At 39.8% G+C, this 16,531-nt stretch overlaps 1 protein-coding gene across 1 annotated transcript in view; it reads right to left on the reverse strand.

Annotated features, from left to right (window-relative positions):
- Window positions 1–16,531, reverse strand: part of LOC128645634 (potassium voltage-gated channel subfamily H member 8-like) — a 1,117,245-nt gene that overhangs the window by 186,268 nt on the left and 914,446 nt on the right. The window contains exon 11 of the mRNA XM_053698756.1: window positions 4,444–4,658. Coding sequence (XP_053554731.1) covers window positions 4,444–4,658 — 215 coding nt within the window. The remainder of the gene's footprint in view (window positions 1–4,443; window positions 4,659–16,531) is intronic.

Here is a 16,531-nt window from a genome sequence, read left to right on the forward strand (position 1 = left end):
GGATTACCACACATTAAGTATACTATAGAGAGCTTCAAAGATATCGCATTACAGGTTTATCGATGAGGTAGAAGTATCTAATATGTGTTAGACTATAAGATCTAAAGCTCTTGTTGAATTATTTGAGATATGTAAAGTTAGAGTTAGTAGCTATTGAGTAGTTAGTATTAGCGTCTAGACATACTATCATGATGCCTCCATTTTAGTTTTATTAGTGGTGAGAGTGGTCCCTAAATCTCTATACCAAACATAATACGGTTTATCTGTTAGAAGCGAATTAAGGCATAGGAGGGAACTAGATTTATGATGCGATTGGGGGAAAGAAAAGAAAGGATTACAGCGGGCTAGAGCCGCTCAATTTAAGAAAGTGAGAAAGAGGTAATGAGCGTGGAAGAGGGAGGGGGAGGGGTGGGAAGGGGAGGTGAGGAGGGGAAGGGGAGGGGGGGAGTTGGAGAGGCGGGAGCTGAGGGGGAGGGGGGGCGGAACCAATTAAATTGACTATTGGGCGGGTATTTTTTTCTGCGGGCCACCAATCAGTGGTTTACATGCTATTTAATGTGTCTATAAATATCTCTAGGGAGTAAGCATAACTAAGTTCCTATATACATTGTAAATTCTAATCAAGAAGAAAACCCTCTATATCTGCCCTAATAGATAGGGTAATAGGTTCTCAATGCAAGTCTGTGTAGAACCAAAAGCACATATAAAGATTAATAAAACCATCTCCTAAATAGAAGACAACTAGTGGGTGAGCTTATACAATATATATAAGGTATATTCTAAGAGAAGTGCTGGTCTACAAAATGAAGAGTAGTATCTCTATATCAACAAGTCCTATGTATAAAGCTATGAGATAACTATATTATGTGAGTTAGGAACAGGTAGGAAGTGCAGTGAGAGATCATCTCAACAAAGTTATAATAAACAAAACAGTATAAAGCCCTACAGGACTATGTACCACCCATTACACACCAGGGTTAATACAGGCTGATGAAATATAGAGGTTTACTTGACTCGAGCCCAGCAGATACATAGAGGATTGTATGATATTGTTAGCTTATAGGTAAACAATAAATATAACCTTAGATATTTAGCAAAGTGCAAAATAAATTGGTAGTGGATCTATCGCCATTAAGTGGGGAGCATCTAGGGCTCACTTAAACCTGAGAGAAATGCTATAATATAATATAATGTAAGGAGGCTTTTCCTTAATCTTACTATTCTAGGTTGATGATAAGTAAAACTAGATCTCATACTCGCTAGGGTCAAGGAGTATTCAGGGAATCAGGACACCAGCATGTATGTTATCCACGTATCTAATCTCAGTGGGACACAAATTCCAATACCCTTAGAACAGTAGGTGTAGGCCCTGTTTTAAATAAACATCTAATTCAGCAATCTTATCTAAATAACCTGGTAAGTATAATCCCAAAAACACACATATAAACTGACCGGGTAAGTGGTAACAACAAACATAACGAAGCAAATCAAACAGATCTGTTGTGTAACTAAACTATGTAGCACTATGACTTTGTAAGTCAGCCCTCCCCAGACCGTCTCTTAGCTTGGGAATGGTCTCCAGTGTGGAGCCTGGTTATGGGGTCATGTAAGGCATTATAAGGCCCTTCAACAACAAAGCTCAAAGTCCAGACCGTTAAGACCACATGGAATTGTCTGTCACTTGCGTGGTCCTGTAGCCAGTGGGAGGAAAACTTATCGTTCAGGACAGTTTCTTCTTGGGATCGTAGTCGCATGCTGTGTGATGAAAGGCCTAGATGGGATATGGCGCAATCGCTACTGGGCTGCCTCGTGGGTAAGGACTCTAGCTGCACACCGCCATCCAGAAGCAAGTCTTTCAGACCGTTCCCGGTCTTCCTCGCGGTGAGGTGAGTGTGTATGTCATTGGCGTGGGCTTGATCTGGAGGATCATCTTCATTGCGGGTGCCCATATTCCTGTCCGCTCTAACCCCAGGCCCGGCCGGTCGCTCGGGGACTGGAGCCAGAAGCGGTACAGCAAAGTTGAGAGTAGGATCAGCCTGCTGGTGCGAGGTAGAAGGATCTTGTCCGGGTGCAGCCGCCATCTTATCCTGTCTGTGTGCACATGTAACCGGGGAGGGTAGATTGTTGGGATCCTCTTCTGGCCAGTCGGGTGAGTCTTCCCTGCTGAGGGATATATGGTGGGAGAGGATAGTGAACTGGGCATCCATGCAGGAGCCTAGCATAATCAGAGCGTCCAGAATTAGAGAGCTCATCCTCTCAGTTCAATAGGGGATCCAGTCTGGTGTAGGATGAGCCTTGGTAGAGGGTCTGGGTGCTAAGAGCTTTGTTAAATTCGAGGGCTCCGACAGGAGCAGCAATGGAAGTTGGCTCTTCACAGACAAGGGAGACACGAGGTCTCCGTCGGCACTGCTTCCTCGATGCTGTCGTGAGCGCCTGTGATCTGCTTCAAAGTACGGTCAGTGAAGGTTATTTCTTGAGTTGAAGTCAAATTTGCTGTGTAAAAATCTGGTTTAGGGCTATTTATTGGGCTTTGTTAACTTATTAGAGCAGGAGCTCCCTGTACCTGCGTCTGTTCTGCTTAACAGTTGGCTCCGCCCCTTTTTTTTTTTTTTTTTTTTAAACAGTCACAACCAACTGCCACAGCAAGCTGTGGTCCTACCTTCCCCAATAAACGACTTTGGAAAGCCTTTGAGCCCTTTAGAGATGTCCTATAGCATACAGGGGACTCCCGAGGGAAGCTGGATGTCACAGTTTGTAATTTTAACTGCACCAACTGTAACTTTTATACTATAACAGTGGAAAGCCTCAGTAAAACTGTTTCTAGTCAAAATTTAAGCCAGCCATGTGGAAAAAACTAGGCCCCAATAAAGTTTTATCACCAATGCATATATAAAAACGATTAAACATGCCAGCAAACGTTTATATTGCAATATCATAAGGGTATTACCCCTGGGAGTAAGCATGATACCAGTCGTTATTAAATCACTGTATTCAGGCTTAACTTACATTAATCCGGTATCAGCAGCATTTTCTAGTGTTTTCCATCTCTAGAAAAAAATTTAACTGCACATACCTGATAGCAGAATAAACTGCACGCCATTCTCTCGCTGAAGTTACTTCATCTGTGTAATCCCCTCAGACATATGTGAGAATAGCAATGGATCTTAGTTACAACCTGCTAAGATCATAGAAACCTCAGGCAGATTCTTCTTCTATTTATTGCCTGAGATAAAATAGCACAACTCCGGTACTATTTAAAAATAACAAACTTTTGATTGAAGAAAATAAACTAACTATATTTAACCACTCTCTCCTACAACGTCCTTGCTTGTTGAGAGTTGCAAGAGAATGACTGGCTATGACAGTTAGGGGAGGAGCTATATTACAGCTCTGCTGTGGGTGTCCTCTTGCAACTTCCTGTTGGGAATGAGAATATCCCACAAGTAATGTATGATCCGTGGACTGGATACACCTTACAAGAGAAAACATTAAACTGCACACGCAGTTGTATCAAAGGATTCCTGCACCTTGCTCTGGGTGCCCTTATACAAACTTTTCTGGTCTTTTTTTGTTTAATAAGAGAGCTCTTAAAATCTTTTGATCAGCCTTTAAACCTACTCACCTCCTGCTTTCACAGATTAAAGGGACATTATGGTAAAAAATGAACTGCACATAGATGAATTAAATTTTTGAATAGAAACATAATTGCAATATACATGTAATAGCAAAAATACTTCTAGTAAAAGTTATCACTGTTTTAGTGTTAACATTTTTCTCTGCACGTGCATGTGAAGCATAGCTAGATATTCTCAGTGCACTAGCATTTAAAATACTAAAGCTGCTCATACCACCAGTGGGGCTTGTATCATGTCAGCAATTAAAAAATTGAGTCATTACCAAATGGTACAAGCACCTTAGGCTCTCTGATCAAGTGCTGTGTATAAAATGCTGGTGCACGGTGCATACTTAAATACACATTTGAAACAGCTATAGCTTTTATTATAAACATTTTTGCTAATGCATGTATACAAAAAAAATATTTATTTTCCAAAACTGAAAGCCATCCACATGAATTCCAATTTTGGCTGGAATGCCCCTTTAACTAAAACACCTGCCTGTATCTAGGTTCTCCTCTTGGCATATTTTTTTTCTATGAAAGTGTAAATGATAAAAAAAAAAAAAATTAATAAACCCCATATTTTAATTCTATCTCTGAGAAAATCTTCCTACTCTGAGAATACACCCAGTTGCTAAGTAAAATGCATTGATTTAATACAGCAAGTACATCACATAGTTTGTCAGATGTTTAAAATATTATTTACAATATGTGGTTATTTGTAATCCCAAATGCCTAATAAAACCCTTGTAATCTACAGATTTCTGAAGATATATTTTTTGTTCTAATTTTAGGTCTACAATTTCCCCAGAGCTTCTGTCACTCACATCTGTCTCGCTGCCCTCCCGGAGATTGTAGGTCAGGTCATGCTGGATTTCTAAGATAAATTTCTGTGAGTACTCAGGATACAACTCCAGAACTTCTCGCAGGCCCTTAAGACTAATGTACTGCAGATCACAATAGGTTAAGGCTTTCACGTTGGCGTTGGTTTTGATCACTTGATCCTTATTGAGATGGTCTGAGCCAATCAAATCTCCCTTCCCTGCAAGCAAAATTAACAAGATAATAGTTATTATGGAAAGATTAGTCGCATTACACACTAATTAGGCTTTGTAATGGTCTCTCACAAGGGTTTAAGATGCTCTACTGCTTGTGTTTATTCTTAATTATATGATATGTACTTTTATAAAAGACACAGGAAGGTCAGAAAGGAAACTGCTATCTGGCCCCTTTAAATAATGCATTTATTTACTTCATAACAATGTTCTGACATATCAAATGTTAGATGATTCTTGCGCGCAAACGCGAAAACCCGATATGGCTCTCACGCAAACCTTAGCACTCAACTCGTAATCCGGCCCTTTATGTGTTCATGCCTGCTTTTATATTCAGACCATGATTAAACATCACATGAGGAATATCCTTTGAATTATAATTTCCTCCACTGACTGCAAGATGATGGTACTTTTCAGTCAATCGGATCCTTGGTCACATGACTAGAGAGATATATTATTCCAGTGTAGCATTTTAAACACTTCCCAAAAGACTATCTAACATTCAGTCTATTTTCAGATATGGATCAATAAATTTCTGCATTACGATGACATTAAAATGTGTACTTAACACTGGGTTCACCTAAACAATGAAATGGTTCTAAAAATGTATGCTAGATTGAACCATTTAAAAACATATCTTTTTTCTCTTTTGTATTTTTTGTCTCTTCTCAGGAGCCTTATTATCTTATCATTGTTTAAATATTTGATTAAATAATGCCAGCATGTCTCACCTGATAACCTGATTGTTTAAATATTTACAGTTAAAGGGACACTGTACCCAAAAAATTTCTTTTGTGATTCAGATTGAGCATGCAATTTTAAGCAACTTTCTAATTTACTCCTATTATCAATTTTTCTTCGTTCTCTTGCTATCATTATTTGAAAAAGAAGGCATCTAAGCTTTTGTTTGGTTTCAGTACTCTGGACAGCAATTTTTTATTGGTGGATGAATTTATCCACCAATCAGCAAGGACAACCCAGGTTGTTCACCAAAAATGGGCCGGCATCTAAACTTACATTCTTGCATTTCAAATAAAGATACCAAGAGAATAAAGAAAATTTGATAATAGGAGTAAATTAGAAAGTTGCTTAAAATTTCATGCTCAATATGAATTACGAAAGAAAATTTTTGGGTACAGTGTCCCTTTAAGTACAACAAACAACCAGCTTTTTTCTCCTACATTGGTGTATCCGGTCCACGGCTTCATCCTTACTTGTGGGATATTCTCTTCCCCTACAGGAAGTGGCAAAGAGAGCACACAGCAGAGCTGTCCATATAGCTCCCCTCAGGCTCCGCCCCCCAAGTCATTCTCTTTGCCGCTCTGAACAAGTAGCATCTCCACGGGGGTGGTAAAGAGTATGTGGTGTTAGTTGTAGTTTTTTATTTCTTCTATCAAGAGTTTGTTATTTTAAAATAGTGCCGGTTTGTACTATTTACTCTACAGCAGAAAGTGATGAAGATTTCTGTTGAGAGGAGTATGATTTTAGCACCAGTAACTAAAATCCTTTGCTGTTCCCACGCAGGACTGTTGAAACCAGAGAACATCAGTTGGGGGGAACAGTTTGCAGGCTTAACTGCTTCCGGTATGATCAGTCATTTTTCTAACAAGACCATGTAATGCTAGAAGACTGTCAGAAATTCCCTCTGGGGATTGGTAAGCCATTTTTTTCTAATAGACTCTGTATAAAATGATGGCTTATATTTAGGACTCTATGCTGGTTGACACTATTGTGGGCTTTAAAATCGATTGCTTTTTAGCATGTTTTTCACTATAAATAAGGTGTTTTTTCAGACTTTAAAACACTTTTGGGGTTTAATTTCGGCCTGGCACTTATTTGGACACCTAAATCTAGTCAGAAAGGCTCCTCCACTCTAGAATGAAGAGGGAGGAGGCCTGGGGCGCGATCTGATATCGATCGCAGTTTGCGGCGCAAGCGAGGGAACCGGCGTCGCCCGCAGTTTCAGCTCGCAACTTGAGCCATCCCATATAGGTCGCCGTCAGATGCTAACGTGCCGTAAGTCTCACAAACCAGCGATGTCCAGAAATCTGCGTAAGTACAAATTTCTGGCGTCGCCAGTGACTTGCGGCACGTTAGAAACTGCCGGCGCCTATAAAACCTGACTAAAGTTTAAAACACCCGCACTGTCTAACACGCCTCCCTAACATAGCCCGCACTGTCTAACACGCCTCCCTAACATAGCCCGCACTGTCTAACCCTCTATCCGCTATCCCCCCTCACTAGCCTAACAATAAAAAAGCCCCTAACACCGCCGCCATCTATATTAAAATTATTAACCCCTAATGTAAGCCCCTAACACCGCCGCCATCTCTATTAAAATGATTAACCCCTAATTTAATCTACCTACCCCGCCGCCAGCTATATTATCTATATTAACCCTAAGTATATTATAGTTAATATAGGTATTACATTATATATATTAACTATATTAACCCTAATTATATTAGGGTTATTATAGTTAATATAGTTACTATAGTATTTATATTAACTATATTAACTCTATCTAACCCTAACTAAATTTATATTAAATTAATCTAATTCATTTATAAACTAAAATATTCCTATTTAAATCTAAATACTTACCTATAAAATAAACCCTAAGATAGCTACAATATAATTAATAATTACATTGTAGCTATGTTAGGGTTAATATTTATTTTACAGGTAAATTGTTAATTATTTTAACTAGGTATAATAGATATTAAATAGTTATTAACTATTTAATATCTACCTAGTTAAAATAATTACCCAATTACCTGTAAAATAAATCCTAACCTAAGTTACAAATACACCTACACTATCAATAAATTTAATAAACTACAAACATCTATCTAAAAATACAATTAAATTAACTAAACTAAATTACAAAAAAAACCAAACACTAAATTACAAAAAATAAAAAAAAAGATTACAAGATATTTAAGCTAATTACACCTATTCTAAGCCCCCTAATAAAATAATAAACCCCCAAAATAAAAAAAATTCCCTGCCCTATTCTAAATTCAACAAATTTCAAAGCTCTTTACCTTACCAGCCCTTAAAAGGGCCTTTTGTGGGGCATGCCCCAAAGAATTCAGCTCTTTTGCATACAACAAATACAATAACCCCCCCCATTACAACCCACCACCCACATACCCCTATTCTAAACCCACCCAAACCCCCCTTAAAAAAGCCTAACACTACCCCCCTGAAGATCTCCCTACCTTGTCTTCACCACACCGGGCCGAACTCCTGATCCGATCCGGGCGATGTCTTCCTCCAAGCGGCAAAGAAGAATTCTTCCTCCGGCGATGTCATCCTCCAAGCGGCAAAGAAGAATTCTTCCTCCGGCGACGTCTTCCTCCAAGCGGCAGCAAAGTCTTCATTCTTCCGGCGGCATCTTCAATCTTCTTTCTTCGCTCCGCCGCCGCGGAGCATCCATCCCGGCCGACTGCTGAACTTGGAATGAGGTACCTTTAAATGACGTCATCCAAGATGGCGTCCGCCGAATTCCGATTGGCTGATAAGATTCTATCAGCCAATCGGAATTAAGTTAAAAAAATCTGATTGGCTGATTGAATCAGCCAATCAGATTCAAGTTCAATCCGATTGGCTGATCCAATCAGCCAATCAGATTGAGCTCGCATTCTATTGGCTGATCGGAACAGATCAGCGAAGAAAGAAGATTGAAGATGCCGCCGGAAGAATGAAGACTTTGCTGCCGCTTGGAGGAAGACGTCGCCGGAGGAAGAATTCTTCTTTGCCGCTTGAAGGATGACATCGCTCGGATCGGATCAGGAGTTCGGCCCGGTGTGGTGAAGACAAGGTAGGGAGATCTTCTGGGGGGTAGTGTTAGGCTTTTTTAAGGGGGGTTTGGGTGGGTTTAGAATAGGGGTATGTGGGTGGTGGGTTGTAATGGGGGGGGGGTATTGTATTTGTTGTATGCAAAAGAGCTGAATTCTTTGGGGCATGCCCCACAAAAGGCCCTTTTAAGGGCTGGTAAGGTAAAGAGCTTTGAAATTTGTTGAATTTAGAATAGGGCAGGGAATTTTTTTATTTTGGGGGTTTATTATTTTATTAGGGGGCTTAGAATAGGTGTAATTAGCTTAAATATCTTGTAATCTTTTTTTTATTTTTTGTAATTTAGTGTTTGTTTTTTTTTGTAATTTAGTTTAGTTAATTTAATTGTATTTTTAGATAGATGTTTGTAGTTTATTAAATTTATTGATAGTGTAGGTGTATTTGTAACTTAGGTTAGGATTTATTTTACAGGTAATTGGGTAATTATTTTAACTAGGTAGATATTAAATAGTTAATAACTATTTAATATCTATTATACCTAGTTAAAATAATTAACAATTTACCTGTAAAATAAATATTAACCCTAACATAGCTACAATATAATTAATAATTACATTGTAGCTATCTTATGGTTTATTTTATAGGTAAGTATTTAGATTTAAATAGGAATATTTTAGTTTATAAATGAATTAGATTAATTTAATATAAATTTAGTTAGGGTTAGATAGAGTTAATATAGTTAATATAAATACTATAGTAACTATATTAACTATATTAACCCTAATATAATTAGGGTTAATATAGTTAATATATATAATGTAATACCTATATTAACTATAATATACTTAGGGTTAATATAGATAATATAGCTGGCGGCGGGGTAGGTAGATTAAATTAGGGGTTAATCATTTTAATAGAGATGGCGGCGGTGTAAGGGGCTTACATTAGGGGTTAATCATTTTTATATAGGTGGCGGCGGTGTAAGGGGTCAGATTAGGGGATAGATAAGGTAGATGGCGGCGGTTTTAGAGGCTCACAGTAGGGGGTTAGTTTATGTAGATGGCGGCGGGGTCCGGGAGCGGCGGTTTAGGGGGTAATAACTTTATTAGGGATTTCGGGGGGGGGGGGGATCGCGGTTGACAGGGAGATAGACATTGCGCATGCGTTAGGTGTTAGGTTTATTTTAGCAGATCGCGGTTGACAGGGAGATAGACATTGCGCATGCGTTAGGTGTTAGGTTTATTTTAGCAGATCGCGGTTGACAGGGAGATAGACATTGCGCATGCGTTAGGTGTTAGGTTTATTTTCTAGTTAGTTTAGGGAGTTACGGGGCTCCAATAGTCAGCGTAAGGCTTCTTACGGCTGCTTTTTGTGGCGAGGTGAAAATGGAGTAAGTTTTCTCCATTTTCGCCACGTAAGTCCTTACGCTGCATATTGGATACCAAACTGCGCGGGTTTGGTATACCTGCCTATGGCCCAAAAAACTACGGGCGACGGCAGAAATATACGCGCGTAACTTCTAGGTTACGCCGTATATAGGATACCAAATCCGCGCAAATATTGGCGTCGCCGGCTTTTGCGGGCGACGATTTATATTGGATCGACCCCCTAATTTTTAGGCCTAAATTGTGCAGTTGTTTTTGCCTAGGCAATCCATGCAGCTTCATGTGGGGAGTCAAGAGGCATCATAAAAGACTCCAGGGAGGCTTATTTCCTGCTAAAATAATCCCTAATGAAGGTAAAGGCTACAGTGAGAAGCTGTGGCTAGTACTGTAGTGTGTTAACTGGTTAATAACTGTTATTAGCTCCGGTTTGGGTATTAAGGGGTTAATTGATCTGAAAATTTGTGTGCAATCTTTTCAAAGCATTAAGACTCTGTGGTGAAAATTTCATTAAAATCGGATGTTTAGACATGCCCTGAGAGGTTCCGGTGGAAGAGGAGGAGCAAGCACGTGCTGCTGAGCTACCTGCTGAGCTACCTGCTGAGCTACCTGTTTCAGCCCTACAGCTGCTGGCGGTTGTTTTCGCGCCATACCCCAGTTTAGGGGATAGCTAACGGGTTAGCCAAGACAACGCACCTGAACCTGAACAGCGATAAACTCCATCCCGCTGTTATTGCAAGAAGGGAGGTGATATCCCCCCAAACAGACGAATCGAGGCCAACTGGCTTACCCGGCACTCTTAACCAACTGCTCTGAATCATAGACATAATTTGCCGGGTAAACTTAAACCCCCACTACCTCTTCAAAAGGCATAGATAATAACCCAGGAGAAACCCCTTTTACCTTGGAAGATCCCTTTGCTCCTCTGCTCAGCTAAGGACAGAAATAAAGGAAAGTTCAACATTAGACGGCAACAACTGAAGCCGCATCTGTTGCAGCACGTACCTCATCTCCTGTTGCCGGGGTCTGCTTGCAGCGGGCTCTCCGGACTGCGTCTGCCCGGCGCACACTGCTCTCCCCCTTTCCCCCACGAACTGAGCAGAGGCGAGGCTGGGTCCTAATCCAACAGAGGACCAACTGCATCAAAGTCAGTACAGACGGGCCCACCCACCGCTGTGGTTGAATCCTTTCTCACCCCTCCCGCCAGCGTGCCCGGCATCACGGAACTCACACTGCGGAGTGATACTGAATCCTACATGTCTCCCTGAGGTGGCCCTCCCCTTGAGACTCCTCGCTGGATCTTTGGCTGTAGCGCAGATCACCCCATCCCTCTCCCACCGGTGCTGCGTGAGAGGGACTGGAGTAAGCGCTATCTGGAGGGCTAGGAACGAAGGAAAAAGCCCCTGCACGTAGGAAGCCTGCCTCTTGTTTCTCTTCCCTCTCTCCCACCGCTGCTGCGTGAGGGAGGGAGAGATAAATAGCTGCCTGAGGTCAAGACAAGGCAGAGGCACCTAAAGCTGCGGGAGCTGCATCTGCAGGTCTCAGGTAGGAGAGACACTCACCGTATATTCAAGAACCCCATCTTCCAGGGCAAGATAGAACACGGGGTACAGCTGGCGAGGAGAGGTGAGTTAACTATGCATCTTTAAGGACTTATCATTGTGCACCTTAAACTGAATGGGCTGCCTGGGTGAAGTTGGGGGAGCAGACAGGGATATCATATTCTTCTCCCAATATTAATATCAAGAATCTCCTTACCAAAGTCATAAAAGGGGGAAGGTAAAAGGGGAAAGAAGAAGAAGGGAAAGGAAAGGAGGGGAAGGGCTGAGTAGCCCTATATTACTCATACTGCACTGAACTGGACGGACCACAGTGGACCGCGGTCCACTTAAATAAGAGCTTTATCTCTCAGACTATCTGTAAACTTTACTAACACCGGCTTGAACTCTGGTAAAGGCTAAAAGAATAGGGGGAGAGGAGGAGAAAAAGAGAAGGGAAGAGGAAAGAGCTAGTTGCTTTACATCTAATGAACATATTACTAACGTTGATTGTTTATTTTCTGGCTGACAGATTAACAGCTGCTTTCACCACGAAAAATCTGCTATTAAACTAATATGGACATTCATGTTTATCTTGCTTGCAGAATAACAACCTAACTGCTGGACATTTCATCTCCTAACATATTGATTAAATGCATACCTAAAATTTATAAGCTTTAAGGAAAATCTAATACACTGCATATTCTGTTCTAAATGTTTAGGATCTAAGTTACTCTTTTATCCTTCTTTTTTTTCTTCTTTTCTGTAACTAACAATTTCTTCTAACTGTGTTTTTCTTGTGGCACAAGAGCAATTTGATTTTGTTGTCTAGGCAGATACGCTGTCCCAAGATTAATTGGTCTAATTTCACACTTAGAGATTCGAAAAACCAGGACACAGGTTTCCCTTCACTTAAAATATATCTAAAAGCCTGGAAATATTAGATTTTAGTTATAAAGGTAAGAAAGGCCTAATATAACAAAAATAATAAGAGAACTAAAATCTATACCTACTTACTTTGATTAGGGGAACCTAATGATATTAAAGTAAACCTGAGTTCCTTTTTTTTAGAGAAGGATTTGGTTCTCTTGTCTCTAAGCTACACGTCATAGGCTCTCTGACTGGTATGGGGACTCTCAATTATAGGAAGCCACACACATCACTTCACTAAAACCAAGGGTGCCAACATATAAATCCCCCCTTTTTTTTTTTTTTTTTTTTTTTCTTTTCTTCTCCCCCGTCCCTCACTCTCCTCACTCCCTCCCCTAAACCTCCTCACTCACTTGTCACTCACATCCCTATCCCTTCCAATAAAATCACGAATGTTTTGCAGCACAGCACAAGTTAATAATTGATCATCACTCACACCATTATCACGTCTTATGGACAAATTCCTCCACAGCCACTCTCGGACTCCCCCACCAGCCATGACAGCTAAAGTAAGAGATAGAAAAAATAAAAATAGCATAGAGCTACCCACAGAGGAACAATCAACCCCAACCAATCCCTTACACTTAAGTGAAACATTTAACATGCAGGCTCTGGTGACAAACATTGCAGAAGCTTTAAATCCTAAGTTTGATGCCCTTAGGGCAGAGATCAAACAAGAAATTGTATCACTATCGCAAGAACTGAGACACTTCACTAACAGGATTAGTGAAGTGGAACAAAGGGTCTCTGATCTTGAGGATGTCACACTTACTCATAGTGCAAGCATAGATGCCACCGCAACTAGTCTGTCCAAAATGCAAATCAAAATTGAAGATTTGGAAAATAGGGCCAGAAGGAACAACATCCGCATTATTGGCATACCTGAGGGGAAACAGCCTGAGAATCTAAATTTATTTATCACAGACACTTTAGTACAGTTACTTAAAATCCCTCCTAGCAATGCTCAAATAGTGGTAGAAAGGGCCCATAGAATAGGGAGGATGCAGGTTGATAATAGGGGCAATAATAGACCTAGGCCAGTAATAGCCAAATTGCTCAATTTCACTGATAAGGTAACCCTTCTACAACATTTTCGTAAAAATCAGCCCATCATGTTTAAAGAGAACAAGATTCTCCTATTTCAAGACTATTCAGCAGAGACGTCAGCGAGGAGAAGAAATATTGCTCCAATCTGCTCTAAATTTATTCAGCAGGGCTATCAGGCCTTAATTATGTACCCATCTAAACTTAAAGTTTTTGCCAGAGGAGGAACTCACCTTTTTGAAGGTGCACAAGAGGCAGAAAAATTCTTAAATCAATTAAGCTCTAGTGAGTAAACCGAACAGACATCAAGGACTCACTGTCATTGTTTTTTATCTTTCTTTTAAGGTAATGCTGACAGCGAAACTAGCCCAAAATAGCGTAGGTGTCTTGCGGGGGGTTTCCCCTTTTTTTTTTTTTTTTTTTTTTTTTTTTTCCTCTCTCCAATTTCATATATCTATCTACTAAATTAAATGCTTAATTTTAAAATAGTATCTTGGAACGTAGGAGGTATCACCACTCCTATAAAGAGGAAGTCAATCATTTCTCAATTAAGGAAAATGAATACAGAAATAGCTTTCCTCCAGGAAACGCATCTTACCCTAGAAGAAGTTTTGAAGTTAAAAACATCATGGGTTAAGAAAGTGTTCGCCACTTCAGGACAGGGGAGAAAGAGAGGGGTAGCTATTTTGGTGGGGAAAAAGATCAATTCAGAAATTCTGCATGTTGGGACAGACCCAGAGGGGAGATCAGTGATCTTAAAAATAAAAATTGATAATCGTGTGTTCACAATGTGTAATGTTTATGCACCTAACACTCTTGATCCAGAGTTCTGGAATCAATTACAGACAGAGATACTCTCTGTACTGGAGGGTAACCTTATTCTCGCAGGAGATTTCAACATGGCTCCACAGTGTCCACTTGACAGGCTGAGACAAAACACAAAACAGAAAAAACATAAAAAAGACAACTTGGAATCTAAAATTTTCACTAGGCTTATGCAAAACTTAGGTGTTAGGGACATATGGAGGATGCAAAATCCCGATGCTAGAGAATATTCTTGCCTATCTAAAGCCCATAAAACATTATCAAGGATTGATCTTTTTTTGATAGACGAAAGACTCTGCACATTCGAGGTTAAGGCAAAAATCTTTCCTATATGTATATCTGACCATGGGCCAATATCTTTAGATCTCCAAGATAAACAGCCTAAGTTTAAGTTAAATCGCTTCTTTTTCCCCTCTCACTTAGCATCAGACATGAAATTCAAGAACTGGCTAAGAGTTAAATTTAATGACTACGACCTCTGCAACTCAGATTATAGAGATCGTCCTGCCATATTTTGGGAGGCAGCAAAGGCAGTAATAAGAGGGGAAATCATAGCTTATATGGCCATATTAAATAAAAAAAGGCAACAAAGAGATAAGGAATTAACACATGCAGTTATAAACGCATATAACAGATTCCTTCTTGACTCAACTCCTGCAAATTGGACCAAGTATATCAGAGCAAAAAGCAACAAAGATGATTTTTTGCTATACAGAGAAACCCAGAATGAACTAAAACTACAGTCCAAATTATATAAATATGGCAATAAATCTGGGAAACTCCTAGCTAGATTGGTCAAAAGCGAGAAAAAGTCTTCGCTAATCGAAAAACTGGTGCTAGAAGGGAAGGAAGTATCTAAGCATGAAGAAATAGCGCAAGAAATGGAAAAATATTATCAGGAACTCTATTCATCTAGATATTCAGATTCACTTCGAGCAGAGGACTTTTGGAGTAAAATATCAGTCCCCAAGCTACCTACTGACATAGCCGAAGCTATCAATATGCAAATCACAGAGGAAGAAATTAAAAAAACAATTTCTGACCTCGCTCTGAATAAAACTCCTGGGCCAGACGGGTTACCCAATGAGCTATACAAAATACTATCTCCCGAAATATCAACCCATCTTTGTAAATATTATAATTCTATCTATATAAAGGGAGAAGAGATGACAAAACTTTTTACATCCTCCTACACAACCCTAATACTTAAAAGTGGAAAGGATCCAACTTCAAGGGGGTCTTATAGACCAATTGCTCTATTAAATTCTGATTACAAGATCTTTACATCAATCATTGCTCAAAGGTTACAAAAAATACTAGGTGACATCATTCATAAAGACCAAGCTGGTTTCTTAAATGCTCGAAATTCTGCAGCTAAAATTAGAGAGATTTTGGTAACATCAGAATATCTTTTTAATAATGAGGAGGAGGGGAGAAGAGGGGGAAGGACCTCACCAGATCTAGCGGTCATCTCGGTTGATGCCGAGAAGGCCTTCGATTCCGTTCACTACGACCATCTTTTCACTTCATTAGTGAAGTTTGGCTTCACAGGTAATTTCCTTCACTTTATCAAAAATCTTTATAAACAGCCTTATACAAGGCTAATCGTAAATAACTTGTTGTCATCCCAGATAGTACTGGGCAGGGGGACCCGTCAGGGCTGCCCCCTCTCTCCTCTCCTCTTTAACATCTGCATTGAACCTTTGGCAACTGCGATCAGGCAACAACTAGAAGGTATTAAAATACAGGATTATGAAATAAAGTTAGCCCTATATGCAGATGACATTCTAATTTATCTATCAAACAGTAAAAAAAATCTTCCTAAATTACTACAAATCATTGATCAATTTGGGTCCTTTTCTGGATATAAAGTAAATACTACAAAGTCAGAACTATGCTGGCTTAAAAAAAACAGTTCCTCTCCCAGTAATATTCCCTTCCGATTAGTAAAAGATTCATTTAAATATTTGGGTATCCACATCCCGAGTGATCCCAAAGATCTTTATAAGCTTAACATCCTACCAATCATATCAATATTCAGGGAAAAGCTCAGAAACTGGGAGAGTTTGCCACTCTCCATTTCTGGACGGATAGCACTTTTCAAGATGGTCCTCTTTCCAAAACTGTTATATGTTCTACAGAACACGGCGATAATGCTTTTGGACAGGGACATACGAGTAATTAATAGCTTACTTCGGAGGTTCATTTGGCAAAAAGCAAGACCCAGAATCTCCCTGACCAAATTGTCATCTTCTAAAGCTTGTGGAGGCTTTGCATTGCCGGACATAAAGTTTTATAATCTGGCATTCTTAGCGCGAATAACGGCGGATTGGATCTGTT

The sequence above is a fragment of the Bombina bombina genome, chromosome 1 (assembly GCF_027579735.1).
Source record: "Bombina bombina isolate aBomBom1 chromosome 1, aBomBom1.pri, whole genome shotgun sequence".
NCBI classification, from domain to species: domain Eukaryota; kingdom Metazoa; phylum Chordata; class Amphibia; order Anura; family Bombinatoridae; genus Bombina; species Bombina bombina.